Source organism: Scyliorhinus torazame, chromosome 8 (assembly GCF_047496885.1).
Source record: "Scyliorhinus torazame isolate Kashiwa2021f chromosome 8, sScyTor2.1, whole genome shotgun sequence".
Taxonomy (NCBI): Eukaryota; Metazoa; Chordata; class Chondrichthyes; order Carcharhiniformes; family Scyliorhinidae; genus Scyliorhinus; species Scyliorhinus torazame.
In genome coordinates, this window is record NC_092714.1 from 142,360,901 (window position 1) to 142,388,340 (window position 27,440).

General features: G+C 44.8%; 1 protein-coding gene across 8 annotated transcripts in view; it reads right to left on the bottom strand.

The window, feature by feature from the left end:
* The window catches only part of lrch1 (leucine-rich repeats and calponin homology (CH) domain containing 1), a 247,196-nt gene that overhangs the window by 20,290 nt on the left and 199,466 nt on the right, over positions 1–27,440 (bottom strand). For 5 of the 8 annotated variants that reach the window (XR_011948726.1, XR_011948724.1, XR_011948723.1 and 2 more), the window contains 5 exons: positions 25,999–26,083; positions 22,909–23,025; positions 12,925–13,034; positions 11,356–11,493; positions 9,574–9,651 (listed from right to left, as the gene is read on the bottom strand). Coding sequence is in view for 3 of the 8 variants with exons in the window: in XM_072514275.1 (XP_072370376.1) it covers positions 9,574–9,651; positions 11,356–11,493; positions 12,925–13,034; positions 22,909–23,025; positions 25,999–26,083 (528 nt within the window). In the remaining 5 variants the exon portion in view is untranslated. Of the gene's footprint in view, positions 1–8,660; positions 9,315–9,573; positions 9,652–11,355; positions 11,494–12,924; positions 13,035–22,908; positions 23,026–25,998; positions 26,084–27,440 lie in introns of those variants that run through there. The other 3 variants (XR_011948725.1, XM_072514278.1, XM_072514277.1) reach the window with 2 other exon arrangements.

Here is a 27,440-nt window from a genome sequence, read left to right on the forward strand (position 1 = left end):
TGAGGTTTCTCCGCTACAATGACAGAGAGACGGTCCTCAGATGGGCAAAGAAAACTCGGAGCTGTAGGTGGGAGAACGTGGTGATCTGCGTATACCAGGATTGGAGTGCGGAGGTGGCGAGAAGGAGGGCAAGTTTCAAGCGGGCTAAGGCGGTGCTTCACAAAAAGGTTCAATTCGGAATGTTGCAACCGGCGAGACTGTGGGTCACACACCAAGGGAAGCACCACTACTTTGGGACGGCAGAAGAGGCGTGGACATTCATTGTGGACGAGAAGCTGGAATAGTCTGGCGAGAGAAAGAGCTTCTGGGACAAAGTGGTGGGGTGATTGTGTGGGGCGAGGAAGGGGAAAGGGGGGGCGGGGGGAGAGGATTTTTCAATTTGTTAATTCTGTGATCCTGTAACTTTTCTCTCTTCCCCATGTTGGGGGGGGGGGGGAAAGAGTATGAGGAACTGTGGGCGCCGGTGGGACGGAAAGGGGAAGGAGAAGGGAAATGCGCCATTAGGGGCGGGGCCGAGTAGGAAACGCGGGCTTTGTTCCCGCGCTAAGGTAATTGTGGCGGGAACGGGGACACAGAAAGGAGGGGGCCTCGCGCAGTGGGGGCCGAGGATAAGGGAGGAAGCCGAGGTCAGCCAGAGTTTGCTGACTTCTGGGAGCAACATGGGGGGTGCAACTACGCTAGAGGGGGATCTAGCGGAGAGGGGGGGGTTAACTGGGTTGCTGCTGCTAAGGAGAAGGGGGAGCTGTTATGGGATGGGGTGGTCGAGGCGGGAGGGCACCGTCGATGGGATATACGGGTACGTGGGAACCGGGTGAGGAGCTGGGTTAAAAAAGGGGATGGCTAGTTGACAAGGGGGGGGGGGGTAAAGAGCCCCCAAACCAGGCTGATCACGTGGAACGTGAGAGGGCTGAACGGGCCGATTAAAAGGGCATGGGTACTCGCACACCTAAAGAAATTAAGGGCAGATGTGGTTATGTTGCAGGAGACGCACCTGAAACTGATCGACCAGGTCAGACTACGTAAAGGATGGGTGGGGCAGGTGTTTCATTCGGGTTTAGATGCGAAGAATAGGGGGGTGGCTATCTTAGTGGGGAAACGGGTACTGTTTGAGGCAAAGACCATAGTGGCCGATAGTGGGGGTAGATATGTGATGGTGAGTGGCAGATTGCAAGGGGAGGCGGTGGTTCTGGTGAACGTATACGCCCCGAATTGGGATGATGCAAATTTTATGAGGCGTATGTTGGGACGTATCCCGGACCTGGAGGCGGGAAGGTTGGTAATGGGGGGAGACTTCAATACGGTGCTTGATCCAGGGCTGGACCGGTCGAGGTCCAGGACCGGGAGGAGGCCGGCAGCGGCCAGGGTGCTCAAGGACTTCATGGAGCAGATGGGAGGAGTAGATCCCTGGAGATTTAGTAGGCCTCGGAGTAAGGAGTTCTCATTTTTCTCCCATGTTCACAAAGTATACTCACGGATAGACTTTTTTGTCTTGGGAAGGGCACTGATTCCGAAGGTGACAGGGACGGAGTATACGGCCATAGCCGTTTCGGACCACGCTCCACATTGGGTAGACCTGGAGGTAGGAGAGGAAAAAGAACAGTACCCACTCTGGAGAATGGATATGGGCTTACTGGCGGATGAGGGGGTATGTCTAAGGGTGAGGGGGTGTATCGAAAGGTACTTGGAGCTTAATGACAACGGAGAGGTTCAGGTGGGAGTGGTCTGGGAGGCGTTGAAGGTGGTGGTCAGAGGGAAACTGATATCCATAAGGGCACATAAAGGGAAGCAAGAGGGTAAAGAAAGGGAGCGATTGTTGAAAGAACTTCTGAAGGTGGACAGGCAATATGCAGAAGTACCGGAGGAGGGACTGTACAGGGAAAGACAAAGGCTACATGTGGACTTTGACCTGCTGACCACGGGTAAGGCAGAGGCACAGTGGAGGAGGGCACAGGGAGTACAGTATGAGTATGGAGAGAAGGCGAGTCGGCTATTGGCCCACCAACTGAGGAAGAGGGGAGCAGCGAGGGAGATAGGTGGGGTGAGAGATGAGGAGGGAGAGATGGAACGGGGAGCGGAGAGAGTGAATGGGGTGTTCAAGGCATTCTATGAGAGGTTATATAAGGCTCAGCCCTCGGAAGGGAAGGAGGGAATGATGTGTTTCCTGGATCAGCTGGAATTCCCGAAGGTGGAGGAGCAGGAGAGAGCGGGACTGGGAGCACAGATTGAGATGGAGGAGGTGGTAAAGGGGATTGGGAGCATGCAGGCGGGGAAGGCCCCGGGACCGGACGGATTCCCGGTGGAATTTTATAGGAAATATATGGACCTACTGGCCCCGCTTTTGACGAGAACCTTTAATGAGGCCAGAGAAAGGGGGAAGTTGCCCCCGACTATGTCGGAGGCGACGATATCGCTCCTTTTGAAGAAGGAAAAAGACCCGCTGCAGTGTGGGTCCTACAGGCCCATTTCCCTTTTAAACGTAGATGCTAAACTCCTGGCCAAGGTGATGGCGACGAGGATAGAGGACTGGGTCCCGGGGGTGGTCCACGAGGATCAAACTGGGTTCGTTAAGGGGAGACAACTGAACACGAACATACGGAGGCTGCTAGGGGTGATGATGATGCCCCCACCAGAGGGGGAGGCGGAGATAGTGGTGGCGATGGACGCCGAGAAAGCATTCGACAGAGTGGAGTGGGACTATCTGTGGGAAGTGCTGAGGAGATTTGGTTTTGGAGAAGGGTTTATTGGATGGGTACAGCTGCTGTATAGGGCCCCGGTGGCGAGTGTGGTCACGAACAGGCAGAGGTCTGACTACTTCCGTCTTTATAGAGGGACGAGGCAGGGGTGTCCCCTGTCTCCGCTATTGTTTGCATTGGCGATTGAGCCCCTGGCCATAGCACTGAGGGGCTCCAGGAAGTGGAGGGGAGTACTTAGGGGAGGAGAAGAACACCGGGTATCATTGTATGCAGATGATTTATTGCTGTATGTTGCGGACCCAGTGGAGGGGATGCCTGAGATAATGCAGACACTCAGGGAGTTTGGGGAATTCTCGGGGTACAAATTGAATATGGGGAAGAGTGAGTTGTTTGTGGTGCATCCGGGGGAGCAGAGCAGGGGAATAGATGATTTACCGCTGAGGAAGGTAACAAGAGATTTCCGGTACTTAGGGATTCAGATAGCCAGGAGTTGGGGAACCTTACATAGGCTTAATTTAACACGATTGGTGGAACAGATGGAGGAGGATTTTAAGAGATGGGACATGGTGCCCCTGTCACTGGTGGGTAGGGTGCAGGCGGTCAAAATGGTAGTCCTCCCGAGATTCCTTTTTGTGTTTCAGTGCCTTCCGGTGATGGTCACGAAGGCTTTTTTCAAGAAAATCGAGAAAAGTGTCATGAGTTTTGTGTGGGCTGGGAAGACCCCGAGAGTGAGGAGGGGGTTCTTGCAGCGTAGCAGGGATAGGGGGGCACTACCGAGCCTAAGTGAATACTACTGGGCCGCCAATATCTCAATGGTGTGTAAGTGGATGGGAGAAGGGGAGGGAGCAGCGTGGAAGAGATTGGAGATGGCGTCCTGCAAAGGATCCAGCCTACAAGCACTGGCGACGGCGCCATTGCCGTTCTCCCCGAAGAAATACACCACAAGTCCAGTGGTGGTGGCAACACCGAAAATTTGGGGGCAGTGGAGACGGCATAGGGGAAGGATGGGAGCCTCGGTGCGATCCCCGATAAGAAATAATCATAGGTTTGTCCCGGGGAGAATAGATGGGGGATTTGGAGCATGGCAGAGAGCTGGGATTGTGCAACCGAGAGATCTGTTCTTAGACGGGACGTTTGCGAGACTGGGAATGCTGACGGAAAAATATGGGTTGCCCCAAGGGAATGCATTTCGGTATATGCAACTGAGGGCTTTTGCGAGGCAACAGGTGAGGGAATTTCCGCAGCTCCCGACGCAGGAGATTCAGGATAGAGTGATCTCAGGGACATGGGTGGGGGATGGTAGGGTGTCGGATATATACAGGGACATGAGGGACGAGGGGGAGATCATGGTGGATGAGCTGAAGGGAAAATGGGAAGAAGAGCTGGGGGAAGAGATTGAGGAGGGGCTGTGGGCTGATGCCCTACGTAGGGTAAACTCGTCGTCCTCGTGCGCCAGGCTAAGTCTGATACAATTCAAGGTTTTACACAGGGTACATATGACCGGAGCAAGGCTCAGTAAATTTTTCGGGGTAGATAGGTGTGGGAGATGCTCGAGAAGCCCAGCAATCCACACCCACATGTTTTGGTCATGCCCGTCACTGCAGGGGTTCTGGGTGGGGGTGGCGAAGGTGCTTTCCAAGGTGGTGGGGGTCCGGGTTGAGCCAGGCTGGGGGTTGGCTATATTTGGGGTTGCAGAAGAGCCGGGAGTGCAGGAGGCGAGAGAGGCCGATGTTTTAGCCTCTGCGTCCCTAGTAGCCCGGCGAAGGATATTGCTTATGTGGAAGGAAGCCAAACCCCCGGGCGTGGAGACCTGGATAAATGACATGGCAGGGTTTATAAAACTAGAACGGATAAAGTTCGCGCTAAGGGGTTCGGCTCAAGGGTTCACCAGGCGGTGGCAACCGTTCATTGACTACCTTGCAGAACGATAAAGGAAATGGGAAGGTGACAGCAGCAACCCAGGGGGGAGGGGGGGGGGGCTCGGGTGGGTCCTCAGGGATGTTTTTGTATAGATATTTGTACTTGGTTATGTATATTGGATTGTTTGATTTTATTATCTGGAGAGTTATTATTTTTGTTCTGGAAGTTGCCATTTAGTTTATATATTGTTTATTTACTTGTTAAAACGGTCACTGTTATTTATATTGTTTTATTGTTGTGAAAAGGGAAAACCTTTGTATTGTTTTGTTTGGCCGAAAAATTTGAATAAAATATATTTTTTTTAAAAAGGAGCCTAGCAGGGAAGACAGTGGAACAGCAATAGAAGCTTTGGGGGGATTATTAGGGAGGCACAACAGAAATTCATCCCAAGGAGAAGGAAACATGCTAAGGGGAGGACAAGGCATCCATGGCTGACGAGGGATGTCAAGGACAGCATAAAAGCTAAAGAAAAAGCATACAAAGTGGCCAGAGGATTGGGAAGCCTTTAAAAGCGAGCAGAGGACAACTAAAAAAGCAATAAGGGGGGAGAAGATGAAGTATGAGTGCAAGCTAGCTAGTAATATAAAGGAAGATAGGAAGAGATTTTTTCAATATATAAAAGGTAAGAGAGGGGCAAAAAATAGACATTGGATCACTGGAAAATGTGGCTGGAGAAGTAATAATAGGAAACAAAGAAATGGCTGACGAACTGAATAGATACTTTGCAACAGTCTTCACGGTGGAAGACACCAGTGGGATGCCAGAGCTCCAAGAGAACCGGAGCAGATGTGAGTGCAGTGACCATTACTAAGAAGAAGGTTCTGGGGAAACTGAAAGGTCTGAAGGTGGATAAGTCACCTGGACCGGATGGACTACACCCCAGGGTCCTAAAAGAGTTAGCTGAGGAAATTGTGGAGGCATTGGTGATGATCTTTCAGGAATCACTGGATGCAGGAAGGGTCCCAGAGGACTAGAAAGTGGCTAATGCAACACCACTGTATAAGAAGGGAGGGAGGCAGAAGATGGGTAATTATAGGACAGTTAGCCTGGTTTCGGTCATTGGTAAGATTTTAGAGTCTGTTATTAAAGATGAGATCGCAAAGTATTTGGAAGTGCATGGTAAAATAGGACTGAGTCAGCATGGTTTTGTCAAAGGGAGGTCGTGTCTGACAAATCTGTTAAGAGTTCTTTGAGGGGGTACAAGGAAGTTAGACAAAGGAGAACCAGTGGACGTGATTTATTTAGATTTCCAGAAAGCCTTTGACAAGGTGCCGCATAGGAGACTGTTAAATAAGTTAAAAGCCCATGGTGTTAAGGGTAAGATTCTGGCAAGGATAGAGGATTGGCTGATGGCAGAAGGCAGAGAGTGGGGATAAGGGTCTTTTTCAGGATGGCAGCCGGTGACTAGTGTGCCTCAGGGGTCGGTGCTGGGACCACAGCTATTCACGATGTACATTAATGATCTGGAAGAAGGAACTGAAGGCACTGTTGCTAAGTTTGCAGATGATACAAAGATCGGTAGAGGGACAAGTTATATTGAGTAAGCAAGGGGGCTGCAAAAGGATTTGGACAAGCTAGGAGAGTGGGCAATGAAGTGGCAAATGAAATACAATGTGGAAAAGTGTGAGTTTATGCACTTTGGAAGGAGGAATTTAGGCACAGACTATTTTCTAAATGGGGAAATGCTTACGAAATCAGACACACAAAGGGACTTGGGAGTCTTTGTTCACGATTCTCTTAAGGTTAACGTGCAGGTTCAGTCGGCAGTTAAGAAGGCAAATGCAATGTTAGCATCCATGTCAAGAGGGCTAGAATACAAGACCAGGGAGGTACTTCTGAGGCTGTATAAGGCTCTGGTCAGACCCCATTTGGAGTATTGTGAGCAGTTTTGGGCCCCGTATCGAAGGATGTGCTGGCCTTGGAAACGGTCCAGAGGAGGTTCACAAGAATGATCCCTGGAATGAAGAACTTGTCGTATGAGGAACGGTTGAGGACTCTGGGTCTGTACACATTGGAGTTTAGAAGGGTGAGGGGGAATCTTATTGAAACTTATAAGATACTGCGAGGCCTGGATAGAGTGGATGTGGAGAGGATGTGTCCACTTGTAGGAAAAACTAGAACCAGACGACACCATCTCAGACTAAAGGGACGATCCTTTAAAACAGAGTTGAGGAGGAATTTCTTCAGCCAGAGGGTGGTGAATCTGTGGAACTCTTTGTCGCAGAAGGCTGTAGAGGCCAAATCACTGAGTGTCTTTAAGACAGAGATAGATAGGTTTTTGATTAATACGGGGATCAGGTGATATGGGGAGAAGGCAGGAGAATGGGGAAGGGAAATTATCAGCCATGATTGAATGGCGGAGCAGACTCGATGGGCCGAGTGGCCTAATTCTGCTCCTAAATTTTTAACAGAAATTTGCTGGCCGATATCTCTACCTGAAGAATAACAGGAACTGAGGATCGAACAATATCATCCCCTTGTGATAGATACTGCATATCTATTTCTCCAATTTATCCAAATGTGGGCAAACATCCACTCCATCCACGGGTGCATCATGACTGCAGTGTGTACCATCTGTAGGGTGCACTGCAGAGGATCAGCCATGATCACATTCAATGGCGGGGCAGGTTAGATGGGCCGAATGGCCTCCCTCTGCTCCAAGCCCATGACCACGACCGCGACCATCTAGAAGGATCTGGTGCATGGGAACATCATTACATTCAAGCTTCCCTCCAAGTACACTTGGACATCTATCATCAAAACCCAATCCTGGAACCCAATGCCTAATAGCAGTGTGGGAATATCTTTACCAGTGGTTCAAAAAGGCAGCCACCACCATCTTCTCAAGGGCTGCTCCGGATGGCCAATAAATGCTGGCCTAGCCAAAGGTACTTGCATCCCAAGATAGAGGAGACATAGCAGAAGTGAAGTTGCAGCTTCTTGTTGAAATTACTTGTGGACCCAAGTGGGGACCAAACTGAGCTCAGCTCTGTTGCCAAGTAAGTTATGGACATCTGCTGTGAAGGCTCACATCTGAATAATGATCACTTTGACAAAAGGAATACGGGTGGCCCAACACTCATAGAGCCTGCAGGAATGGAGAGCAAAAAACTGGTAAGAAAGGTAGAGAAATAAGGGGCGCAATTCTCCCATCGGGAGACTAAGTGCCGACGTCGGAATGAAAACCGGAGTGTTTCACTCCGGCGTCGGAGGCCGTTCCCAGCCCCCTATTCTCCCGCCCCCGGGGGGCTAGGAGCGACGCTGCGTCATTTACGCGCGCCTTGGCGCCGCGTAAAAGCAGCGGCGCGTACATGACACGGCCGGCGCCGCGTTAATTACGTCATCCGCGCATGCGCGGTTGCCGTCCTCCCCGCGGCCGCCCCGCAAGATGTCGGATGGATCGTGCGGGGCAGCGGAGGAAAGGAGGTCCTCCTTCAGAGAGGCTGGCACGCCGATCAATGGGCACCGATCACAGGCAAGACCCCTTTTGAGTACCCCCCGGTGCAGGAACCCCCCTCCCCCCCTCACAGGCCGCCCCCCCCCCCAGCGTTCCAGCGCTGTTCCCGCCGGCAGCAATGAGGTGTGGACGGTGCCGGTGGGAATCTGTGTTGGGCAGGCCGCTCGGCCCATCCGGGCCGGAGAATTGCCGCTCGGCTGTTACAAACAGCGAGCAGCGATTCTCCGAGGGGCCAGCTGTGATTCTCGCCGCGCCGGTTTGGGGGGGGGGGAGAGAATCGCGTGCGGGTGCCGGGGCGGGACTCTCGCGACGCCCCGGCGATTCTCCCACCCGGCGTTGGGGGGGGACGGGGGGACAGAATTCCGCCCAAGGAGTTATTAATTCTTCAAAATCTTTGTGCTGTGACCCCGTACTCCCATTTTGATTTTGAGTCATTTCGTAGAAGTCAAGGGTTGTAGGGACCAGGCAGGAAAATGTAGCGAGGGCCACAATCAGATCAATTATGATCTTATTGAATGATGGAGCAGGCGCGATGGCCAAACATGCCCACTCCTGTTCCTATTTTTATCTTATTTTGATAATTTGAAACCAATGAATGGTTTCTACAATATCCATGATCCACTCCTCTGCTAATGAAACAGCAGCTTAACCTATTAAGGGTGGCCCATAGTTGCCTCACTCTCAGGTTCAGAAGTCCAACCTGATGTTTTCTTAACTGTGAAGATCCCCCCAGCCGCAACCATTACTTTTAAATGAAGAAGCATAACAAATACAGGAAATAGTTAACATGACAACCAGGCTCAGGAATACAACTTCTCTTAGCAACACCATTTTCAACTTCATTTTATTAATGTCCAGTTGAGAGGCGGTAAGATGGCGAAAAAGGAGCAGGAAGAGGACATTTAGCCCCTCAAACCCGCTATAAGATCAACACTCATCTTCTGCCTCTACTCTGTCATCTGCACTCCCTGATCCTCTTCACAAAAGAACAAAATTAAAATTTAAAGAAGACACAATTGCAAATCAGATATCACAGCTCAACATATTAACAGTTTAATCCAATACTGTTTTCTTTGTGGAACATGTTTGCACAGCGCTTTTGTTTAACAAATCTGTGAGCTCCACGTCTCACAGGTTAGCAGTTAACATGTGCCAGTGACAGCAATGTCATGACTTGTGAAATGAAACCACTGAAGAATTACGGCTCTCTCTTCAGAGTATGCGCAAGAATAAGTCAGCTTGGGCTGGAATGAAACAAGAGAGCATTTGTTCTGATTGATTCAAGAGTTTTCTATTTGGTAACACAAATAATTGCAAAGTTAATTTTCCCATTTGACTTGGTGACAATGTGAAAAGTCCCAGAGCTCCCGTGTTTCCCATTGCTTTTCGTTAAAATTGGCACTGTTCAAGTTTAGTTTTCAAGACTGTTCAACACTTGCCTGCTTTCATTCCAAACCCAAATCCAAGGAAACATTTTGAATTAAAAGTAATTCATAAAATTACCTCAGCGACTCCCATTTTCCTGCAGGCGTCTAGAAAGTTTTCCACATTTCTCCTGCATTTTGCCATGCTCAGTTTAGGCTGCAAGACAAGTACGCAAACTTTTTAAAGTACACATTTTTAAAAGTATTTTCTCAGATTGCACAACATACTGATTATTTCAGAAATATAGGGTCTGGGTCCATTAATACATACAAGACGAGGGCCATGTTTTAATAAGGTGGATCTTATGACCTTGCTTTATGTCCCATGCTATTGGCAGCCAAGTATCTCCCAAGGACTATGGAAAGTTCTCTCTCTCTTGCTCTGGGCACAAAGAATTGAGTCCGAGTGTCCAGAGAAACATGCTTTCTCTGATATTCCTTATTGTAGGAGTGTACCTATTGTAGGAGTGCACTCTGGTATTGTGAGAATACCAGAAAAAAAACATTTGGGGATTATAGTGTAGGAGGGATTGAGTCAGAGTACAGGAGGGAGATAGAGAACCTAGTGGCGTGGTGCAATGGCATCAATCTCTCCCTCAATGTCAGCAAAACTACAGCAGGTCATTAACTTCAGGAAGCAAAGTATTGTACACATCTCTGTCTGCGTCAATGGTGCCAAGGTGGAGATGGTTGACAACTTCAAATCCCTAGGTGTGCACATCACCAACAATCTGTCCTGGTCCACATTGCCGCTACGACCAAGAAAGCACAACAGCGCCTATACTTCCTCAGGAAACTAAGGAAATTCAGCATGTCCACATTGACTCTCAACCATTTTTACTGATGCGCCATAGAAAACAATATATTTGGCTGCATCACAGCCTGGTATGGCAACTGCTCGGCCGAAGACGGTAAAAAACTACAGAGAGTCATGAACACAGCCCAGTCCATCACACGGACCCGCCTCCCATCCACTGACTGTCTACACGTCCCGCTGCCTTGGGAAAGCGGGCAGCATAATCAAAGATCCCTCCCACCTGGGTTATTCTCTCTTCTATTGGACAGGAGATACAAAAGTCTGAGAACATGCTCTAACAGATTCAAAAACAGCTTATTCCCCACTGTTACCAGACTCCTGAATGACCCTCTTATGGACTGAACTGATCTCTTCACACATTTTCTCTACTGAGTAGTACTGCACTCTGTATGTTCACCCGATGCTTGTGCCGAAGTATTTACATTGTGTATTTATGCATGTCCTATGTTTTTCCATGTATGGAACGATCTGTCTGGACTGTATGCAGAACAATACTTTTCACTGTACCTCGGTACACGTGACAATAAATCAAATTCAAATAGATGTGACACATGGTGAGTGGAACATGTTTGACAGGAATAGGCAACTTTGGACCTATGTTTCCCAAATCTCTCCCCAACTGTCATTTTCTTTGGATTATGTCTGAATTTCTCAGAGACTAACTGATAAGAGATTGACTCCTACGATTTGTCAACAATTCCATTATCATTGCATCATGCAACTACTATGAAGGTAGAAGAAAAACAAGATGGTCTTTGATGTTTCTGGTCTAACAATTCTATGTTACCGAAAGGCCATATTATTTTGGCCAATAATACTACATGGCACAGGAAAAACTGCAAGGTGAAAAAAATGGAAATCAGTCTCTGGATCTCATTATTCCACATTACTTGATCTGTCACGAAGCAGGTAGAAGCCATTAATAAGAACCAGTTTACCTGCAACGTAGCTGTTGCAGACCATGATCTAACCCATTTACGTGCAGCGTGAAGACTTCAATCCAAAAGCACGTGGCTGTTCCCTTATTCAAAGCGAAAGACTTACCACTGCCGGTGATGGTACGTGTATACTGAGTACTGATCGTGGGCGGACGTGATTGACTAAATGACACAGAACCACTCCATCCATTAAAGCTGCTCCAATCTCTTCCGGCAGAGTCACCTTCAGTCTTGTTTCAATACTCTGTTGAACAATATACAGTTAGATCTGTGGGTAATCCCTGGCTTCAATTAAATGGAAGTATAAATTTGCGTCCTCTAGGACAGCATGGCGGTGCAGTGGTTAGCACTGCTGCCTCACGGCACCGAGGTCCCAGGTTCAATCCCGGCTCTGGATCACTGTCCGTGTGGAGTTTGCACATTCTCCCAGTGTTTACGTGGGTTTTGCCCCCACAACCCAAAGATGTGCAGGGTAGGTAGATTGGCCTCACTAAATTGCCCCTTAATTGGAAAAAATGAATTGGGTACTCAGAATTTATAGAAAAGAATAAATGGGCGTCCCATAGATTTCTACTCCAATATCCAAAGAGCCCATTCTGAAGGTACCACACTTTCACTTCATTTTGCCTGTAAGGAATTATGTTGTTGGCAGTTTCCTCATGGGTGAGTCAGCTGAGCCATAATAACTAGAGGGTCCATCTGCTCGGGGCTAAATCCCAAGTAAAGGTAAAGACAAACTGTCCCAGTCTGACTGGATTATGGAAGTCGGTCAGGGTCCATTTTTCCGAATGCAATCCCGATGATCCCTGTTGTCTGCTCACGTGGGTTAAAGCGAGATCTGGCTTAACTCCAATGCCCCACTATCAAATAACTGACAACACCTATTCATGAACTCTCTGATTTCAGGCAGGAGGGAAGAAAACTTGGGGAAAAAGAATCTTTGCCCATGCCTCGGATAATAATAGATACTAAACTAATATTTTTAGTTTGCTAGACTTAATGCTTTCAATGTATCAGGTCTGACCCAAAGTATGATTGTGGGTCCTCTAACTAGACATCATAGATTATCATAGAATTTACAGTGCAGAAGGAGGCCATTCAGCCCATCGAGTCTGCACTGGCTCTTGGAAAGAGCACCCTACCCAAGGTCAACACCTCCACCCTATCCCCATAACCCCACCCAACACTAAGGGCAATTTTAGACACTAAGGGCAATTTAGCATGGCCAATCCACCTAACCTGCACATCTTTGGACTGTGGGAGGAAACCGGAGCACCCGGAGGAAACCCACGCACACACGGGGAGGATGTGCAGACTCCGCACAGACAGTGACCCAAGCTGGAATCGAACCTGGAACCCTGGAGCTGTGAAGCAATTGTGCTATCCACAATGCTACCGTGCTGCCCATCTTGGCACATAATATATTAATGATTTATTTCCCATCAAAGTGATGCCATGGATGTATCATCCAGATAAAGTGACTAGTAAGTTTATGTTGAAAGGTTTTAATCATTTTCATATGATGATAATAGTCTACAAAGCCAATTTTATATTTTAAAGCTGGCACCTAACACAGATATGAAATAAATCAGGGTTAAGATATCAGTATCGATGTAAACCATGCCTGCATATCTTGAACCAACTCCTATTACATGCAGCCATGTCAATACCTCACCTCCCGGAGTTGTTCTATATGTTCTTTCTCCTCCCTCATTTGTTCCATTTTTCTCCGGATTGTAAATTGAGGATCCATGGATTCGAAATGCCGTACTGATCGAAAGAAAACTGTTGAACCAGAGCAGGTAAAACTTTACAAGTTATAAAGGATCTGCCAAAATCTTCTATTCCTAACAATTCCTCTACTTCACCTTAGCTGTTCTCAGTTGAGGACAATTTACCATCTAGCATTCCTCAAAAGTGAGCTCCATATTCAACTGGGAGGTTTCCTCCACGGCAGGACAGCTGGCACACAATGAGGTATTTTAATTATATCCCTTCTACTTTAAAAGACTGAAAACAATTTGTCTCATCAATCAAGAGCTGGAAGAAAATTGTGGCTCAGTGGGAGCAGTCCCATGTTTGGAAGAAGATTTTGGGTTTAACGCCCCATCCAGGAACTCGAGGACAAGCCCAGGCTGACCCTCCAGCGCAGGACTGTGGAAGTGCGGTGTTTCAGATGAGATGTCAAACCAAGGCTCTGTCTGCACCCTAACTGGATGTCTGCACGATTAAAAAGGTGGGGATGGGGAAGGGGTTTCTGGCAAATATTTATCCCTCAACCAACACCATTAAAACAAATCCTCTGGTTACTGTCACATTCCTGTTTGTGGGACTTCGCTCAGCACAAATTGGCTGCATTTCCTACTTGTGACTATACTTTAAACATACTTTATCTGGGATGCCCTGAGGCCATTACGGATGTTATATAATTCTGTAATTTTACTCTTTAATTCCTCAGCTGAAGCAAACATTAATAAATTATATTTCTATGTATCAACTGTTCCACATTTTGCATGGTTAACATTTGGATCTAATGTCTTTCAAATTTGGCAGGAACCCAGATCTCAGCAGTCCCGTCAAACTATCAACTTTCTGCACCCTATGGAACATTGTGCAGCTCATCTTTGAACATCCACATGTTACAGGTCATGAGGCATCAGGATCAGTAGATTAGGATCAGGCATGGCTCAATGTGGAGATGGAAAAAGAAGAAGCTCCAAACTAAAGGCCTTAACTGATTTTAGAACAAGATTAAGATGAATAATATAATTTCTCCCTTTTGAGCCACAAATTTGATTGAACAGTAAGTGAGTTGTGAATTAGCATCTGGGCATGTGCGTTGTTCTCACAGAACAGCATGAGCTGGAGTCCAACAAATCACAGAATTAGATAGAAAAAGAGGCTTTTCAAACTATTCTGTGCCAGCTTTGAGAGAGCAGTCCATTTATTCCCATTCCCTGTACTTTGTTAAATTTTTGTTTTTCAAATATTCATTCACTCATTCTTTAAAAGATGAACCAGAAATAGATGTAAATATAGAGCTGTTAGCTTCCTCGAGGCTGCCGAGCCATTGGTACATTTCTTGGTTGCATGTAAATCCGCGGCCCAGTTCAGACTGTCCGTTCCCAGTTCCTGATGCTGCACTTTCTGATCCCACATCTCTGCATCTGCTTCTGATTAGTCACTCTCTACAATCGTGTTTCTCTGTTTAACGTTTTTAATCATTTCAAACTGCAGGAATTACTGTAATGGATCGTGACACACCAGAATGCAAATTTATACAAAGGAGTGAGACACAAGATGGGGATATCACACCCATCTCCTGACTCAAAAACAAAACACTGTGCCGCACAAAGAGAACAGACTGGGCCATTCGGATAATCCCACATATTAGTTGTACCTCTTCGTGGTCTTCTGACAATCTGGCTCACCTGGAAGTCAGGAAGGGTGGGGCTTGTAACAATTGAGTCAAGTGGAAGGGAAAGGAAAGAATATAAGTCTATACAAATGATATATATAAAATGGGCACCAAAGGAAAATATTCCCAATGCTACATTCTACCTAAACACTGGATTAAAAAGGTCTATTGTGAAGAATTACTTCACACCTCTCTTTATTTCACATTATGTTTGAAAAAAATAGGCTGCGCCCTACAAATTTGATAGAGTTCTTTAAGGATTGGTGGGATGATGGAAATCCAGTAGACATCTTCTACCTGGGCTTTCAGAAAGCCTATGTGAAAGTACCTCGTACTCGGTTATTTCACGAGATGGAATCTGGTGGTATCAGCAGGAATTTGAAAAGCTGGATTTGAAACTGGCTTCAATTCCGGAATCAGAAAATGAGACTGAATATGGTTTAGTCTGGAGAAACAACACCCGCAGTGACCCCAGGGATCAAACCTAGGTCTTCTACTCTTCACAGTCTTTATTAATGACCTGAAGTTGGGAGTGTGGTTAAGTTAATTTGAAGATAATTCTAAAATCTGTGCAAAATTTAAGACAGTAGGAGTGCAATCGCATTGAAAAAGATGCATGTGTACTGGAGGAGTGGTTCAAACATTTACAAATGATCTTTAAATAAATATAGTGTCACGCATTTTTGTAGGGTCAATACAGAATACACAGCATTTGCAGAGAACAATACTGAAAGAGGTTGAGAGAGAAAAAGAGCTAGGATCACTGAAGCTTCATCATCAATGTCAGAGAGCAATTTTTCCAGAGAACTTGGCCCTCATTGACACTTTTTTTTCTCTCACAGGGGATTGTGTGGGTGTAAGGCGAGTCAGAGAGGAAGAAATATTTAGTCATGATGTTTCGGCCATCATGGTGTGAGGCATGTTTGATAGACCAGCTGGTCTTTTCCTAACTGTCAATTTCACATGTTTGTACGCACTTATATTTTAAATAGGATACTCAAGTCATCGTACGAAATACAACTGACAGGAAAATTCCAACTCTGGAATTCTGAAGGTAGCCTTGCCATCCTCAAGTATAAAAAGGCTACTGTTATCTGCCTCTCACCTGCTCTATTTCAGAGGGGAATGCTGAGGTAAATGGAAACTTAGCATTACTCATGATGAACTGGAATAGACGGACAGAGAGAACAACTGGTTTCCTCTAAAAGCGACTTATAACTAATAAAACTTTAAAGGCTAGTCAAAGTGGTGCAATGTGTTGAAATACAAACTTCCAGTCAGTTAAATATTCGCAAACATGAATGCTTAGGGTTGGCAAATCAATGAAGATCAGAATTTAAGGTGAAGACCATTCTTGGTAATTCTGAAACCTTATAAGCCTTAAGTGTCATAACCTGGCTTTAATAGCTGCCCATTAAATACTCACGGTAACAGAACATATAGCTATGTTTGAAACTACAAAATGGAAAGATAATATCTATTGACTGGAGATTGGCTAGGTAATGCTGGGAACTTAGTGAAAGGGCAAAGATCTATGAAGAAGTACTTTGATTCATGCTATACACTAAAAGTGTTCAAATTTTACAATCTCGACAAACTGAAGGGCAAAAAGGCAGGAATATCAGCAACACAAGAGTACTATACAGGAGGACAAATTGACAGAAAATCTGAAGGAAAAGCTCCATCTAGAGCTAAAGAAAGGAAAATCTCTTGTAGTTTTTGACTGGAAAGGTGGTGGCCGAGAATTGGACAAAGAGAAAGCAGAATCAACAGCGGCAGTGTCAAGGTTGAACCATTGTCACATCCCTAACTGCTCAATAGCTTTGCACTCCATTTCCCTTTATTTTTTACAACAAATGATTCTATTTGTAGTCTTTTTTGTTCTAATTTCCTGCACTTCGTTTCTGGACAGTGTGACTGACAGTGAATGCCATTAAACAAAAACCAGCATTTCACCAAAGAAGGGCCTGCTTCATGTGAAGCTAGGTAGGAAAAGCTGGGCTGTAGGACCATCAGAATGATGTGCTATAAAATTCCTAAACTAATTCCATTGGCCTGTTCTTCTCCTGTAACCTCCTATGCTTCAAATATTAACCTGCAGTTCTTTTTAAAGATGAATAGAAAAACAGAACATTTTCTATCACATTATTCACCTAGCACAAAGCCCTTTATCACATACACAAATCTCACATCTTCTATGTTATCCATTAATTTTTGACATACTGGTAATCATTTTTGAGTAATGTCAACTAACAGAAGTACAGAGTGCAAGGAAAGGTCAGTGGGATATTATGTATTCATACTGTGGATCACAGTGGAAAAGAACTAACTGGCTGAGCTCCAAATACATTCATAAACTTCAGAAACAGCCAAGCTTTTAATCACATATTCCCATCCCATAAAAATAGCAAGCTAAAATCTCTTGCACAATATATTAAACCATGTATGAGGAACACCATCACTAACCTCAAAGAAAAATAAAACTGAAAATGTTGGACATACTCAAAGTTAGGCAGCAAGAGAACCAGAGTTAACATTTCAGGTCGATGCCTTCTCTTTAGAACTGGGAAAAGTTAGAAATGTATTAACAATGTGTCCTTTCACTTAAACTTAATGCCGTTCTAGTGAAAGGTCATCCCAACGTGAAACGTTAATAATTCTGTTTCCTTCATTGATGCTGTCTGACCTGAGTGTTTCCTGCATTGTTTTCATTTCAGATTTTCATCTTCTGCAAAATCTTGCTTTTCCAAAGGAAAATACTCTATCCAACATTTCTAAATGCTCTAATGACACCCTATCGCAGATTTTTCTACAATCCACAATCAAGGAGACTAAAAGCTTCTCTGGATTGGAATGACAGACCACTCCCTGCCTCCCCCCCACCCACACCCAAGGCAGAGTTCCTTGGTCGTAAAGTAGTCCACTCAATCCGCAGAGAGAGGGCGAGACTTCAGTAAAGAGCGCAGAGAGAGAGGGCGAGACTTCAGTAAAGAGCGCAGAGAGAGAGGGCAAGACTTCAGTAAAGAGCGCAGAGAGAGAGGGCAAGACTTCAGCAAAGAGCGCTCTCGGGTAAGACAGCTGTTTGTTTGTTTCAAAATTGAAAAAAAAACGGTATTGTGATGTCACACGAGACTGTGACCTGATTGGCTGAAAGTCAGATTGGGCTAAATTTGAATATCTGGAGTTCCTGGTTTAAATACTAGTTTTGATTTGACTTCGATTACCATTTTTAAGTTGATTTGAATTACTATTTTAAAAATTTTCAATTTGACTTAAATAACTATTTTGGGTTGATTTAAATTACTATTTTTAATTTGATTTAAATAACTTTTAAAATTTCAATTAAATAACTATTTTTAATTTGTTGTCAGATCAAGAGGGATAAATACTCCGTTTTTAAAAACAAATCTAATCAAATAGTACACGGGGATTGGATTTAATCTGACACAAAAACATCTTTCTAAAGTTTAATTTCAAAGGTTTAATTTAAAGGAATAATTAATAGCAGGACAGCTCCAAAGCGTGGTCTGCTCCTCTTTCTCCATGTGGCAGGCTGGGGACAGTTCCAGTCCCCAGGGTCAGCATGCGTGCAGGAAGTGTCTCCAGTTGCAGCTCCTGGAAGCTCGAGTTTCAGAGCTGGACCGGCGGCTGGAGACACTGTGGAGCATCCGCGAGTCGGAGAGCATCGTGGATAGCATATATAGAGAGGTGGTCTCACCGCAAGCTCAGACTCCGCAGGCAGGAAGGGAATGGGTGACCACCAGACAGAGCAAGAGAGTGAGGCAGGTAGTGCAGGAATCTCCTGTGGCCATTCCCCTGCAGAACAGATATACCGCTTTGGATACTGTTGAGGGGAATGGCCTCTCAGGGGAAAACAGCAACAGCCAAACTCGTGGCACCATGGTTGGTTCTGCTGTAGAGGGGAGGGGTGATAAGTGTGACAGTGCAATAGTTATAGGGGATTCAATTGTAAGGGGAATAGACAGGCGTTTATGTGGCCGCAAACAAGACTCCAGGATGGTGTGTTGCCTCCCTGCTGCTGGGGTCAAGGATGTCTCGGAGCGGATACAGGACATTCTGGAGGGGGAGGGTGAACAGCCAGTGGTCGTGGTACACATCGGTACAAACGACATAGGTTAAAAAAAAAAGGGATGAGGTTCCAAAAGCAGAATACAGGGAGCTAGGAAGGAAGTTAAGAAATCGGACCTCGAAGGTAGTGATCTCAGGATTAATACCGGTGCCACGTGCTAGTCAGAGTAGAAATGACAGGATATATAGGATGAATACGTGGCTGAAGGGATGGTGTCAGGGGGAGGGTTTCAAATTCCTGGGGCATTGGGACCGGTTCTGGAGAGGTGGGACCTGTAAGAACTGGACGGGTTACACCTGGGCAGGACTGGAACTGGTGTCCTAGGGGGGCTATTTGCTAGAGCAGTTGGGGAGTGTTTAAACTAATGTGGCAGGGGGCTGGGAACCGATGCAGGAAGTCGGAAGGTAGTAAAACAGGGACAGAAACAAAAGCCAGTAAGGGGGGAAAGTGTAAGGCAGAGAAGCCATAGTCAAAAATCAATAAGGTACAGTGACTGAGGGGAGCTCAGTGAATAGGTCCAGTACCAATAAAACAAATAAAACGGAAAGTAAAAACATAAATCGAAAGCGACGCAGCAGGTTGTTTGTTACATGAAGATATGGGTTCAACGACAAGGAAAATTAGGAGAAAAGTTAAGAGGAAAAATAACTTAGGAGAGGTTACAGATCAAGGTGTTAAGATTCAATACAGAGGTATAAAAGCCAACATAAGTGTACTTTACCTGAATGCTCGTAGTATTCGGAATAAGGTAAATGAGTTGATGGCGCAAATCATCGTGAATGACTATGATTTAGTGGCCATGACTGAAACATGGTTAAAGGATGGTCACGATTGGGAGTTAAATATCCAAGGGTATCAAACTATTCGGAAGGACAGAGTGGATGGTAAAGGAGGTGGTGTAGCTCTGTTATTTAAGGATGGCATCCGGGCAATAGTAAGGTATGACATCGGTGCTATGGAGGATAAGATTGAATCCATTTGGGTGGAAATCAGGAATAGTAAGGCGAAAAAGTCACTGATAGGAGTAGTCTATAGGCCACCAAATAGTAACATTTGGTGGGGCAGGCAATGAAAAAAGAAATAACTGATGCATGTAGAAATGGTACAGCAGTTATCATGGGGGATTTTAATCTACATGTCGATTGGTTTAACCAGGTCGGTCAAGGCAACCTTGAGGAGTTTATAGAATGTATCCGCGATAGTTTCCTAGAACAGTATGTAATGGAACCTACGAGGGAACAAGCGGTCCTAGATTTGGTCCTGTGTAATGAGACAAGATTGATTAATGATCTCATAGTTAGGGATCCTCTCGAAAGGAGCGATCACAATATGGTGGAATTTAAAATACAGATGGAGGGTGAGAAGGTAAAATCAAACACTAGTGTTTTGTGCTTAAACAAAGGGGATTACTATGGGATGAGAGAAGAGCTAGCTAAGGTAGACTGGGAGCAAAGACTTTATGGTGAAACAGTTGAGCAACAGTGGAGAACCTTCCAAGCGATTTTTCACAGTGCTTAGCAAAGCTTTATACCAACAAAAAGGAAGGATGGGAGAAAGTGGGAAAATTGACCGTGGATATCTAAGGAAATAAGGGAGAATATCAAATTGAAGGAAAAAGCATACAAAGTGGCAAAGATTAGTGGGAGACTAGAGGACTGGGAAATCTTTAGGGGGCAACAAAAAGCTACTTAAAAAGCTATAAAGAAGAGTAAGATAGATTATGAGAGTAAACTTGCTCAGAATATAAAAAGATAGTAAAAGTTTCTACAAATATATAAAACAAAAAAGAGTGGCAAAGGTAAATATTGGTCCTTTAGAGGATGAGAAGGGAGATTTAATAATGAGAGATGAGGAAATGGCTGAGGAACTGAACAGGTTTTTTGGGTCGGTCTTCACAGTGGAAGACACAAATAACATGCCAGTGACTGATGGAAATGAGGCAATGATAGGTGAGGACCTTGAGATGATTGTTATCACTAAGGAGGTAGTGATGGGCAAGCTAATGGGGCTAAAGGTAGACAGGTCTCCTGGCCCTGATGGAATCCATCCCAGAGTGCTAAAAGAGATGGCTAGGGAAATTGCAAATGCACTAGTGATAATTTATCAAAATTCACTAGACTCTGGGGTGGCTCCAGCAGATTGGAAATTAGCAAATGTGACACCACTGTTTAAAAAAGGAGGTAGGCAGAAAGCGGGTAATTATAGGCCAGTGAGCTTAACTTCGGTAGTAGGGAAGATGCTGGAATCTATCATCGAAGAAGAAATAGCGAGGCATCTGGATGGAAATTGTCCCATTGGGCAGACGCAGCATGGGTTCATAAAGGGCAGGTTGTGCCTAACTAATTTAGTGGAATCTTTTGAGGAAATTACCAGTGCGGTAGATAATGGGGAGCCAATGGATGTGGTATATCTGGATTTCCAGAAAGCCTTTGACAAGGTGCCACACAAAAGGTTGCTACATAAGATAAAGATGCATGGCATTAAAGGTAAAGTAGTAGCATAGATAGACGATTGGTTAATTAATAGAAAGCAAAGAGTGGGGATTAATGGGTGTGTCTCTGGTTGGCAATCAGTAGCTAGTGGTGTCCCTCAGGGATCAGTGTTGGGCCCGCAATTGTTCACAATTTACATAGATGATTTGGAGTTGGGGCCCAAGGGCAATGTGTCCAAGTTTGCAGACGACACTAAGATGAGTGGTAAATCAAAATGTGCAGAGGATACTGAAAGTCTGCAGAGGGATTTGGATAGGTTAAGTGAATGGGCTAGGGTCTGGCAGATGGAATACAATGTTGAAAAATGTGAGGTTATCCATTTTGGTAGGAATAACAGCAAAAGGGATTATTATTTAAATGATAAAATATTAAAACATGCAGCTGTGCAGAGAGACCTGGGTGTGCTAGTGCATGAGTCGCAAAAAGTTGGTTTACAGGTGCGACAGGTGATTAAGAAGGCGAATGGAACTTTGTCCTTCATTGCTAGAGGGATGGAGTTTAAGACTAGGGAGGTTAGCTGCAATTGTATAAGGTGTTAGTGAGGCCACACCTGGAGTACTGTGTTCAGCTTTGGTCTCCTTACCTGAGAAAGGACGTACTGGTGCTGGAGGGTGTGCAGAGGAGATTCACTAGGTTAATCCCAGAGCTGAAGGGGTTGGATTATGAGGAGAGGTTGAGTAGACTGGGACTGTACTCGTTGGAATTTAGAAGGATGAAAGGGGATCTTATAGAAACATATAAAATTATGAAGGGAATAGATAGGATAGATGCGGGCAGGTTGTTTCCACTGGCGGGTGAAAGCAGAACTAGGGGGCATAGCCTCAAAATAAAGGGAAGTAGATTTAGGTCTGAGCTTAGGAGGAATTTCTTCACCGGGTTGTGAATCTATGGAATTCCTTGCCCAGTGAAGCAGTTGAGGCTCCTTCAGTAAATGTTTTTAAGATAAAGATAGATAGTTTTTTGAAGAATAAAGGGATTAAGGGTTATGGTGTTCGGGCCAGAAAGTGGAGCTGAGTCCACAAAAGATCAGCCATGATCTCATTGAATGGCGGAGCAGGCTCGAGGGGCCAGATGGCCTACTCCTGCTCCTAGTTCTTATGTTCTTATGCTCTTATAATAATCCTATCCCAATGTACACCTATACTTTTCTCTGGTACAACAGCAAAATAAAATATTGTCTCCCAATGTAATCCCACAATAACTGAACCAAATGTGGCCAGAAAGTTGAAATTAACTGGCACCTAACCAATGTTAGGAAGAGTTTCACTGTGCTCAGCTTCACAGCTATCCTTTAACACATGTTCCAATTAATGCCCAATCCGTAAACATGCCGCGAGCCTAAAAAAAAAGATTCCAAACAACTTCCCTGAAACACTGACAATGTTAAACTGTTGCGTGGATTTTGACGTGAAGGTGGATCAATAGATTTACTCTTCCGACTTCAATCCATCAACCAAAGGACAGATCACATCATTTAAACACTCATTACGCACAAACTCCAATAAATAGGAGTGAATGTATGCCTAAATTAGTTTGGAACCATTCTCAAATTGTCTAAGATTACCTTTGTGCTCAAATGTGATCAAATATATTAAAATGGAGTTAATTCATTAAGTGCGCCAATAAATAAACTTAGGCATTAACTACCAACACACATACCATGACTTCTGTCTTCTTCCTTTGGGGTAGTGACGGTGTTGCGTTCCTCTATATGTGTCTGTGTCAACTCTCTGAAGGAGAGAGGAGGGGAGTCCAAAGGAGGAGAGTTGGCTTGGACTGAAAGTGGCACGGACATAAAGTAGGCACAAAGCAGGTCCAAGAGGCATTAGGTAAATGCCAAATGGACCAGGAAAGTCAAAGATCAGGATTTATGAACCAGTAGCAGCAAATGCAAGTTTAATGTGAATCGATACAAGATTGAACCGGGAAATCAAGATTAAAAAGGACAAAAAAAGTGTGAAGAAACAAACAACACAAAACAGATGAAAAAAAACTGTTAGCTATTGAATACAGATCAAACCATGCAATTAACTTTCCACCACTACTAATCTCCACATTCTCATAAAATGAAAACAGGGAACAGTTACACAAAAGCTGCTGTAAAAACTCATCAATTCTTACAATTTCTTATAGATTAAATATTAGACGCTGATCAAATAACGAGAATAAAAGCTCTAAAGTTATGGTGTAGGTTATTTATACTGGACAAGTACAACCTGTCAATACACAAACGTAATTCAGCCCTGGTTGGAGGTCAGAATATGCTAAAACCCAGCATATCTGGATTTCTGCCACAATTGTGTGTATAATGATCCTTAACCACCAATGAATTTTTGGAAGGTTTTACCAAAGGTGAGAGACTGTACTGATCTTTAAATCATTGATAATGGGAGCCATTTGCCCATCATCTCTTGGCCACTAACCCCATCCTCTAACTTCCTCTTCAATTTCTAATATCAAGCCATTTTTTCTTTCAATCACTCCAAAGGTCTCACCACAGCAGTAAACATTTAATTGCAATTATTTTAATGAAATTGGTTAGGATTTCATAACAAACTAGTTGTGTACACCACTAGCTCATAAGGCACAGGTACCTCCAGCAACCTGCTTACAAAAGATACAATTTGCCATTTTTTCTAAACCATCCTTTCACCTTTGGGAAAGTACCTGAACAGTTTAGGCTGCTAGGATGAGAGTTTGACATTTCACTCACTACATTTGTCCCATTTACAGCGACTACAAGAATGACTGAGTTTTGACACTGATGCAGAAGAAGGTATTTTTCTGAGACTGGGTTTGAACACATCTTGGGGGTAGATTAGAGGGGACCTTTACTGTTGATAGACACAACGCATAGGGAGAAAGCATATCAGGGTAGTAAGTATTCCACAGCTCCTGAACTCCCACCTTGAAGACAACAAAAGCAAAACAAACCATTTAAATTGCACCGGCAAGCAGATATGCAGTATATTGTCAGCTCATTTCTAGTTTCTTCCCCTCTATGTTCAATACTCATCTACAGGCACCTTTCATTTGTGCAAGTGGCAGCTTTGTTGGAATGTGAATTCTGTGTATGCATGGAATCCCTACAGTATAGAAGGAGGTCATTCAACCCATCGGGTCTGCACCAACCCTCTGAAAGAGTACTTTACCTAGGCCCAATCCCCCACCCTATCCCCGTAATTCCACCTAGGGGCAATTAAGCACAGCCAATCCACCTAACCCTTTAGTTGAATTGACTGAAACGGGTAAAAGTGCCGGAAATTTTTAATCTAACATTTCTTAAATGTTTCCTGGAAATTATGGCCAATCAGTAATAAGAAATTTCATAAAGCCAAATAATTTAACTGGTAGAAAGGTTCTGGACCGTACCTGGCTGCAATGACCATTTAATTTCTGTAATGAAACATTGCATTTCGATAACAATATACATCATTGCGTCAATCAGGATTCTATAGCTCAATGCACCATCTGTGAGTCACTGCTAAAAATGTAAATCCCTAATTAAAGAAGATTCAACAATAGAAATAATTTGAGATATTTCACATTTCAAAATGAAACCTCCAACTCATTGGACGACAAGCTCTTTGACATAGGGGACACGCATCCTTCCCTTTCCTCACTGCCTTAAAAAGGACAACAGTGAAAAATACATTTTAAATTAAATTGTGTGACCAGTGAGCAACCAAAATAAATTATGTTATATTCCTACACAAGGAAACTTCTGCCTCAGATGTTTCCAATTAAATCATTATTTACTGGATTGGTATTTAGAAAACAACAGGCAGAGAGAGCAACCACAAACTGAAACATATTGCACAGCCTCAACTTTCTATGGATGAGATAAGATTGATGGGTGTGTAAATGTGAGGTGGGCACACCATCATCACTTTTAGAACACAAAGCAAGTCTAAAAGAAAATATGATCAATGCCATTTCAGGGTGCAACCACAGTCTAGCTGCTTAATTGTGATAAGTAACCGGGTCCCACAGGCTACTGAAGAACTTAGACAGCCGTCATAACAACTTAACCATACATCACACACCTGTTCTTCATTTACATTTTCAGGAACAGCAATTCTTGCCCACTACACACAATCTAACAAACTTTGACCTTGATGTCAAAACAAGTGCAAACAAAGATACAAATTAGGTTACTTCAAGAATGTCACTATTTTGGTGCCTACAGTGGCCTCTTTCTGAGGTCACTCAATCTATTGACGAAAATCATAGCCAAAGTGACAGCGGAGTTGAACTGTCCGTGCAGGTTTACAATGACTATGTGGTGCCGTTTGGTCAGAAGATGACCAAGGTTTTGGGATGCTGGGGCCCACAATGGCAACCTGACCAAAATTCGAACATACAACTCTGAAAAGCCCCTGCATAAACCCGAGCGCCCCTAGGAAATCTTTTTCAAATAATTCCAAAGCACTTTGAGCTTAATGCTGGCGCACTGCAAACAGATACCAAGCTAATAACTCAGTTAATATATTGTACAAATGGATTCCACACGAATATGTCATTGCCTGCATTCCGAAGCGCTGCATTCGTTTTGCCTAATTTCTACTGAAAGAATTCCTTAAGGCTTGCGCCTTTTACATTAAAAAGAGACGCTCCACAATTCCCAGCAAGACCTCAAATGTCTATTTTTGAGAGTCATGATTAAAGTTGGCCATTCGTCGAGAAACCCTTTCAATCTGCATGCAGAAGGATGATCTTATTATGAGCCAACTTAAAAGGTTTACTTACCAGATCGTGGCTTCAGTCCAAATGGAGTTGTGGGGGATGCTACAGGAGACATTGTGGGAGTCACTGTGGGAGTCTTGTCTTCATCCTGTAGGATTTTAATTAAAATTTGTTTTCAAAAATTACTGAGCTCAGTTACCACCATGCCAGCTGGTACCTTAAATTCCCTCAATAGCATATGTTTGATGTGCGATTTGTTCAGTGATTCATCAATATTACTGTGTTAATGAACAGATTACTGCACTTTTCAAACACTTTGGTGAAGAAACATCCCTGCCAAGAATACTTTCTTTGAAAATCAATTTTCTTATGGCTTTGGTACTGATTTTTATATGTGCTAATATTAATTTTGAACTTTTATCTTCCTCTTAATAATGCATCCAGTTGTTCAATTAAATAATCAACAATGTGACATTGTCAATGTCCGGTGGCGACAATGGAGTGAGTGGTCGCACACAGGGCAGCTCCGGCTTGAAGGCATTGGTTTGGGCACTTTATACCCATTAGTGGGGTAACTCGGGCAGGAAAATGGTGCAGGTGTAGAGGGAAAGGTTCTCCTCAAGACCTGGCAAAAAACAGTTAATGATCTGGCTAAGGAATTGCAGGGGACCTGTGGTGCAGCAACAATTGCGAGAATGGCAGCAGGGAAAGGGTTGTTGCCAGTGGAAAAGCCCCAGATGGAACAGGTGATGGCCTTCAAAGCCGAATTTCGCTGCTGCCGCACGGCACTAAGGACCCAGGTTTGATCCCGGCCCCGGGTCACTATCCATGTGGAGTTTGCACATTCTTCCCATGTCGGCGTGGGTCTCACCCTCACAACCCAAAGATGTGCAGTGTAGGCGGATTGGCCACGCTAAATTGCCCCCCAAAAAAGAAAAATTTTGGCTGCAAAGGAAGGAGATGCATGGTGACTGGCCAAAGGCCTTTGAGGGAGCGGTAGCACCTCTGCTTGGATCGATGGACTGTATAGAGAAAAGCCTTGAGGCACAAGGGGCGATGATATGCGAGGTGGAGAAGGTGGTGTCCGACCAGAGCGATCAGATCGTGTCCTTGGAGGCGGAGGTCCTGGGGAATGTATGCAAGTCGTTGAGGCTGAAGGTGGAGGAGCAGCAGAATAGATCCAGGGGGCAGAACCTGCAAATTGTGGATCTGCCAGAGGGTGTGGTAGGAACGAGCGCCACAAAATATGTCAAGGATTCTGACCGGGTTGGTGGAGGGGTTGCTGGATACGGCCCCAGAGGTGGTAAGAGCCCACAGGTCTTTAATGCAGAGGCCGAATGTGGGGGAGTCGCCATGGGTGGTTGCACAAATTTGCTGAGGAGAAGATTCTACACATGTGCCAGGGAGAAGCAAGGCTGTGAATGGGAGGGGGGTCGTGTCTGTCCGAATACATCAACATATTGGTGCGGAGCTGGCAAAGAGGTGTTTCTGCAACAGGGCCAAGG